At 52.1% G+C, this 7974-nt stretch overlaps 1 protein-coding gene across 1 annotated transcript; it reads left to right on the forward strand.

Annotated features, from left to right (window-relative positions):
- Positions 1-4408: 4408 nt before the first annotated feature.
- Positions 4409-6919, forward strand: LOC141730625 (olfactory receptor 14J1-like). Its single transcript, XM_074549772.1, has 2 exons — positions 4409-4991; positions 6870-6919. The coding sequence occupies exons 1-2, from the start codon at positions 4409-4411 to the stop codon at positions 6917-6919; spliced, it is 633 nt and encodes a 210-aa protein (XP_074405873.1).
- Positions 6920-7974: the final 1055 nt, after the last annotated feature.

Raw genomic sequence — 7974 nt, forward strand, 5'->3', positions numbered from 1 at the left:
GCAATGGGGAGTAGAGCACAAAACTGGCATCCCCTACTCTTCTACAGGTCAAGCCATTGTAGAAAGAACTCACTGTGATATTAAAAGGGTCCTGGACCAGCAACAACAGGTTCTGAAGGTAGAACCTCCCCACATCCGGTTATCCAGGGCACTATTCACAATCAATTTTCTGAATTGTTCTTTTGACAGCCTGAACCCACCCATCCTACGCCACTTTGGGGGGAGCAGTCACAGGTTGATGAAAGAAAAACCTCCGGTTTTAGTAAAGGACCCTGAGACTTGGAAAATGGTGGCACCTTACAAATTGGTTACTTGGGGACATGGATACGCCTGTGTGTCCACCCCCTCTGGTTTAAGGTGGGTTCCTTCCAAATGGGTAAAGCCCTATGTTCCCAAAGTCTCAGAGAAATCTGCAGAAGCACCCCAGGTTGCTCATGCTGCCTGGAGAAGAAAACGCCGCACGCGTTCTCTGGAGGAAATTCCATTCAAGCCTCCTATCTGGAATAGTTTGTAATATATGCTTGTCTAAAGTTCCTTGTACCAGTTTAGATCCCACTGTTCGTGTGTAGCCTTGAGACGCCATGAGACCGAGCCTGCTTCTAGTCCTACTCGTGATCATCCCCCCTGCGATCTCCTACATAGTACCGCAGCCCAAACCACATATGGACTACCTTGACAAAGGTTCTCGACATCAACAGAGAAACTGACAACTGGCTGAATGGACTGTTCAAAGGCTGGGGTCTCGCGGGCTGGTTGGGATCTATTCTGAAAACTGTGTTTTTAGTGCTGTTTATTTTAGTTATTGTAGTTGTTAGCATTGGTTTTGGACTAATCAAACGCATGGTTCTCAAGTTAAGTTCAAGCTCATCCTCCCCTCCTGAGGTCTACCATTTGGAAGCCCTCAGTGCTCCAATGGATGACCTGGAAGCCTCAGTGGAAAACACTGACCCTCCTGTAGAGGAAGAACCGATTTACCAACCATGGTTTGGCAAGCCTTCTGCACCACAAACCCAGTCCTCTTCTTTATAAACAAAACTAGGGGGAGATGTTGCGGTGTGTTGCAATTTCCTGTTTTAAACTTCCGGGTCCCTTCCCAGGTGTGCCTATACCTCTCTCCCTTCCCCCTCGCCCCCTTGCTGAGTGAGTCCTGTCAATCAGGCTTAAGATTCCAGCAAGACATTGTGTGGTTGGTCAAATTCAAAACATGCTCCTCAGGCCTGGGGGACATTGGACCATATAGGTGTCCCTAGTCCCTTGAGACCCTGCCCCTTTCACCTGGTTGGTAGCTCACCTGTCCCCTCCCCTTACCCTGTCGCTGAGCTTAAAAGGTTAATCAGACCATGCGGTCGGCATTCTCTTGGAGCAGTTGCCCCGGTTCAGACCTCTGTAACCACGGAATAAACATCTGGAAACCCTCCAGCGGAATCCTCTCCTTTCTCTCTTCACCATCGCCAGAAGCTCTCTCTCCTGAGGGAAACGGAGTTCCTGACAAGCCTGGACTTGTTCAGTGCCCTGCTGCAATCTCCAGCAGCCAAGGTATCTCTGGGGTGAATTACACCACAGTGCCACCTTTGGCCCAGCAGCGAAGGTCACACTGGCCCAGGTACCATCTAACTGGTAATATTGGGATTCATATTCCAATAGGCTGGTGCAAGATGAAGAAGGGGGAATTGTAGCAATGTATCTAAACAACTTGGACCACACTGTGCACCAGCCATACCACTTGTAGTTATTCTTATCAGAGCCCTCTGGAATTCATCAAGGTTACTAAGACATAAAATGTGCTAAATGAAGAAAGAAAAGGCTGAGAAAGAGAATACCAAGATCACAAGAACTAGACAACAGGGGGCTGTGAACCACCTGGACTGTAACCAATCACAAACTCTGAGAAGTGAGTGCAGGACACATGGAAAAGGCAGAGGCACCAATGAAGAGGAGCGTGATCGGTGTATGCAGTAGGGTTAGAATGAATGAATAAGTATATTTATACAAATGAATATATATATATAAATTTATAAATAAGTGCATAATGGAAACAATACATAGCTTCTGCTTAATCATATTGGTTAGTTGTATTGGAGTCCTGTTTCCCCACAGAGGGTGCCTGGGAAGGAGGGATGGTTCCTTTCCATAAAAAGGAAAGCACTGAGGAAGAAGCAGGAGACAAGTGACCCTTGCAGGCCTTGTCCCTGCTCAGCAGCCTGGCAGGGGCCGCCCCACGCTCCTGCCCTTGGCATTGCACATCCCCACATGCCAGTGCCCATCCTGGGAAGAGCCCTGAGCAAGGAGGGAGGGACAGGATCTGCCTGGCCAGGGTCTGGGGCTCAGGCCTTGGCCCTTTGCATTCCTCAAACACATTCAGCTTTGCTCAGCACTGGAGACACCTTTCCCTTGTTTGTCCCCAGCTGTCATCACTGCCTCCAGTGTTCTGCTCCAACTGGATCCTGGGGACACTTTCTCAGTTGTATCCCTCACTGGGACCCGTTAAAACTTGAAGAAACTTCAGAGTTCGAATTTAAGTTTGAGTTCTTGAGAAGTTTTTTAAAAAATCTCTCAGGGACTGAGTTTGATATTATCAACACCAAATCCCTGAGAGGCTCATTAAAGTCCTTTTTCTGTGTTTGTGCTGCTGAGCTTTAAAGGAACAGCTCTTCCCAGCATCAGCTCCTCTCCCAGCCCAGCAGGGCTGAGGGCTCTGCCTGCAGGCACTGAGGGGACAGGAGCCAGGCAGAGACAGGCTGAAGGCAATCAGGATTGGGAAGACATTGAGCTGAGACTTCACTTGGGGAAACATCTTCACAGCCCTGTGCATGGTGAGTGTGTGGGTGCAGGGCAATGTCCCCTGTGCTCCTGGAGGGATCTCCTGAAGCCAGCACACCCCACAACCTGGGGGATGTGTCAGGAGGACTCTCCCAGTTTCTCTGTGGCACAGGAGGAGGAGGATGTGCTGCAGAGCGGGGCTGCCCTGGGCACCGTCAGAGGGACAGGGCAGGATGGCTCCTGCTGCCAGGGATGGCTGCAGGGGCTGAAGCTGGGGCTGCAGCTGGGGCTGCCCAGGGCTGTCCTGCAGAGCAGCTCCTGCAGCCCTCAGGGCTCTTGGCCAGCCCAGGGCATGTGCCACCTGCCAGGGGCAGCTTTCAGCCTGTCTGGCAGCTCCCCATGGATGCTGCAGGGGAGAAGTTGGAGGTGGAAGGAGCCACCGCCATCAGGGCAGATTCCTCCTGCTCTGGAGATGGTGCTGCATGGTCAGGGCTGCTTTCAGCTTTCTCCTAAAGGGAAGGGAAAGGGGCTGTCAGCTTTGGCTGTGTCACTGAGACTCCTGCACTGTCAGCCTGGGCATCAGCAGATGGGCCTCAGATCTCCCTCAGAAAGTGCCTCCTCAGCCTCCTCTCCCTACAGACAGCAGCAGCAGCACCTTGGCTTGCAGCGTCTCTGTTTGTCTGGCCTGCCCTTAAGGCTCTGCTGCCAGGGAGATGCCCCTGGGCAGTGCCCTGTGCTGGGAGGGGTCTGCAGGGCAGAGCTGAGCCCCCAGGGCTGGGCTGGGCTCTGGCAGCACTGCCAGGGACAGGGCTCGGATATGGAGAAACAGCTCCCAGTAAGCGCGACTCCAGGTAGCAGAGAGCCAAATCAACCCTTGGTATCCATTCCTGTCCAGCTACACAGGGAAAGAGAGAAGGATTTGGATAAAATTATTTTTAAACTGAGTGTTCAAAAAGTCCATTTTATTTCCAGATAAATTTTGAAGTACAGGCACCCTACAGCAGAGGAGATCTAATGATCAAATGACTCCTGGGGTGGGGAGTAGCACTGACTGCACTGGGGCACAGGAAGCCCTGTTTTCCCTCTGAGCTCTGCAATGTTCAGCCTGAGAGCAGTGCTAAAGATTAGGCAGGTACTCAGCAGCACAAGCTCAAAATGAAAGAAAGTTTAGCCAAATTTCCTCACAGGAAGAGAAATTATTTTGCAGAGATTGCAAAAAAATTACATAGAATTGACTCAAAAAAAATTGGTCGCACCTTGTCAATGTCTTCTTTCAACAGTCCACTATGCCCAGAGTGAACAAATGTCGAACAGCAGCTCCATCAGCAACTTCCTCCTGCTGGCATGGGCAGACACGCGGCAGCTGCAGCTCCTGCACTTCTGCCTCTTGCTGGGCATCTCCCTGGCTGCCCTCCTGGGCAACGGCCTCATCATCAGCGCCATAGCCTGCAGCCACCACCTGTACACACCCATGTTCTTCTTCCTGCTCAACCTGGCCCTCACTGACCTGGGCTCCATCGGCACCACTGTCCCCAAAGCCATGCACAATTCCCTCTGGGACACCAGGAACATCTCCTACTCAGGATGTGCTGCACAGGTATTTCTGTATGTATTTTTCATGTCAGCAGAGTATTTCCTCCTGACCATCATGTGCTACGACCGCTATGTGTCCATCTGCAAACCCCTGCACTACGGGACCCTCCTGGGCAGCAGAGCTTGTGCCCACATGGCAGCAGCTGTCTGGGCCAGTGGCTTTCTCAATGCTCTTCTGCACACAGCCAATACATTTTTCCTGCCCCTGTGCCATGGCAATGCCCTGGGCCAGTTTTTCTGTGAAATCCCCCAGATCCTCAGGCTCTCCTGCTCCAAATCCTACCTCAGGGAATTTGGGCTCATTGTGATTGGTGCCTGTTTAGCATTTGGCTGTTTTGTGTTCATGGTTTTCTCCTATGTGCAGATCTTCAGGGCTGTGCTGAGGATCCCCTCTGAGCAGGGACGGCACAAAGCCTTTTCCACCTGCCTCCCTCACCTGGCTGTGGTCTCTCTGTTCCTCAGCACTGATCTGTTTGCCCACTTGAAGCCCCCGTCCATCTCATCTCCATCCCTGGATCTGGCCCTGTCAGCCCTGTCAGTTCTGTACTCGGTGGTGTCTCCAGCCCTGAACCCCCTCATCTACAGCCTGAGGAACCAGGAGCTCAAGGCTGCAGTGTGGACACTGATGACTGGACTATGTAAGAAACATTAAACTGCTGGGCAGTTTCTGAAAATAATTTGTAATAAAAATTATCTTTGGTACTTCTTTTCGGTTTCATTTTGGAGGTTATTTTTCATTGTCTTACTTTCTTAATATTGCCCCTAACTGAAAGCCAATGATCCTGCCATATCTCGTTTTATTCCACCACACTTTCACTGAGACCCACAGATTTTGTCAATAAGGAGCTGTGCTCTTGGTGGGTTTAAACGCCTTAAGGCCTTCCCAGCAGACTTTTCACAGCAGTTCCCCCTTCTGTTGCCTTCTCTGGAGCTGCAGCAGCAATGTCTGTGTGCAGAGCTGGGGGCAGATCAGTGCTGGCCCAGCAGCTCTGCCCAGCAGCAGCAGCACTTGGTGTTGCCAGTGCTGCTGCCGTAGCCCTGCCCCGCTGCCCTGGTGGCCCTGGTGTTGCTGCAGGGCCTGAGTGCTCTCGGGGCCGGGCACAGCCCTGGGGGTGGCAGTGCCAGGGCTGCAGCAGGGACAGGCCATGGGCACTGCTGGGGCAGCACTGATGCCTCAGGCCAGGCCCTGGGGGCTCCAGGCTCCTTGCCCAGGCTCTCAAGAACACAGCCATGCCAAAGCTCAGCACAGAAAAGCCCCGTGAGCAGCCCCAGGCTGGCTGTGGGCAGGCTGGGGGCAAACAGCATGGCTGGTGCTCTGCAAGGGCCTTGGGGCAGACAGGAAGAAGCAGCAGAGCAGGGGCTGATCCCCCAGGTCCTTTTCTGCCTGGCCACTGTCTAGCCACTCTGTCCGCAGCCTGCAGCCCTGCAGGGGTTGTTGTGGCCAATGTGCAGGACCCATGACTTGGTCTTGTTTATTCTCACATTGTTGGATTTGACCCCTGGATTGAGCCTGTCCAGGTCCCTCTGCAGAGCCCTCCTACCCTCCAGCAGATCCACACTCCAAGCTAACTTGGTCACCACAGTTCCATGAGGCTATAAAGTGTCACAATGGTCTCCATGATTCCATGAGGCCCTTCAATGTCAACATGGCGTCTTTGTTCTATAGGACCTCTTGGTGTCACAAAGTCCCTTGTATCCTTGGGTTCCTTCTACGGTGTCACAATGGATCCTTGATTCCCTGAGGTCTCACAGTGCAGCAATGCTCTCCTTGGTGCCACAGTGTCACAATGGCCACTTGGTCGCAAGGAGCACCACGGTGTCAAACATGTTTCCTTCATTCCATGAGTCCCTGCAGAGCAACACTCGCCCCTTGGTTCCATGGGGCTCTGCAGTGTCACAATGGCCTCCATGGTTCCACAAGGCCGCACAGTTGTTCCTTGGTCCCATGAGGCCCCAGAGTGCCCCAATGGATTCCCTGGTGGCGCAGTGTCACAATGGACCCCTGCTTACACAAGATCCTGCAGTGTCACAAGGGACCCTTGGGTCCATGGGGCACCAGAGTGTCACAATTTTTCCTATATGTGCTGGTTTTGCATTAATTGACATGTGGTGAGGAGGGAAGAAGCCACCCACAGAAATGATAATTCTGAGAAGAGCTGCTGAGAGCTTCCTCTGTGCCTAATAACAGCAATCAGTGACTAGTTTTGAATACTGACACCTTGTTAAACCACTAGAAAGCTGAACATACCTCTATGAACATGCATGTTAAAAACAAACTAACCCTGGGAAAAGCTCTCTCTTCCTTCCAGCTTGGGAACAGGTAACAAGGCTGGCCTGGCTCCTGTCTCAGCCGGGCCAGGCTGGATGGGCACTGCCACGAGGTCGGGCCCCTTCTCAGGGACCCTGCCCATCCCTGTCCCAGCACAGCTGGGCACCAGCAGCTGCCAGGCAGGGGCAGGAGTGGCCATCAGGCCATGGCGTGTTCCAGCTGAGATCTCAGCCATTTTTCCCCCCAGTGTGGCCGCTGCACGAGATCATGTGGCTGAGGGCAGAGGCGGACTTGTAGCCCACACCGAGAGTGGCCATGTGCCTGGAATTGAACGCAGCAGGAGCCAGAGACCGGCCATGGGGCTGATCCTGACACAGCCCCCAGGGCAGCCTGAAAATTCAATCACTGCGATTGCTTCGGCTGCCACACGGCAGGAATCACATGAGCATCTGAAGGCCCTGGGTGAGATATTGTGGAGAGTTTTGTCAAAGAGTGGCTTGAGGAGAGAGGACACAGCCGAATTAATTTGGGAAAGATGTCCTAACTAGGGCAGAGACAGGCAGAGGCCTTTTTGTCTGTAGCAGGATAGAGAATGGAAAAGTACAAGACCATGGTTAGTTCCAAATCTTGCAGGTGTGAGATAATGTGTCCTTGAAGCCTTGCAAAATATGATAAAGAAATGGACAGTGAGGCAGGAGAGATAGAGAACGTAGTCTCAAAGGAATGTGGATGAGTTAATGCTATAGTTTAACCAATAGATTGCTTGGATTACAGAATATTCATAAGCTTATTATTTGCTGTATAAGTGTTTGATACTTTCTTCAATAAACTGGACCTGTGATGAACCATCTGGTGTCCTGGTCTCCTTCCTACATCACCTTCTCCTCAGTGTGAGCCCAAGCCCACATCGCAGAGGAGAACGTGTCCACAGTGACATGCCCATACTGGAGCCGGCCAAACTCGGCAATCTGGGTGACATCGGTCTGCCAAAGCTCCAAGGCCCTAAGGCCTCTGGGATTTACCCCAGTCAGCAAAGGCAGAGCAAGCGCATGGCAGTCATCACATGGCTCAACAATGTCACGAGCCTCTGCTGGCGTCAGCTGAAACTGCTTCTGCAGGGAATGTGCGTTCTGGTGGAAAAACCCATGCGATGCCCTGGCCTGCGCAAGTGTATCAGGCTGAGGCGCTACCCACGCTGGGTTAGAAAGCTTGTCAGCCCTTGAGTTACCTTCCACTATAAAGCCTGGCAAATTGGTGTGACTCCTCACATGCAGAACATAGAATGGATGAACCCAGGCCTGAATGGCACACCACAAGGTCTTCAGTAAATGAAACAAGGTGGGATCTTCAAC

The sequence above is a fragment of the Zonotrichia albicollis genome, chromosome 11, assembly GCF_047830755.1.
Source record: "Zonotrichia albicollis isolate bZonAlb1 chromosome 11, bZonAlb1.hap1, whole genome shotgun sequence".
NCBI classification, from domain to species: domain Eukaryota; kingdom Metazoa; phylum Chordata; class Aves; order Passeriformes; family Passerellidae; genus Zonotrichia; species Zonotrichia albicollis.

Excerpts from the sequence above, each read along its gene's own strand:
- LOC141730625 (XM_074549772.1), top strand. The coding sequence starts at position 4,409 with ATGTGCTACGACCGCTATGTGTCCATCTGCAAACCCCTGCACTACGGG. Across the intron at positions 4,992-6,869 it reads GACACTGATGACTGGACTAT|TGTGGCCGCTGCACGAGATC; the intron begins GTAAGAAACATT and ends TTTTCCCCCCAG.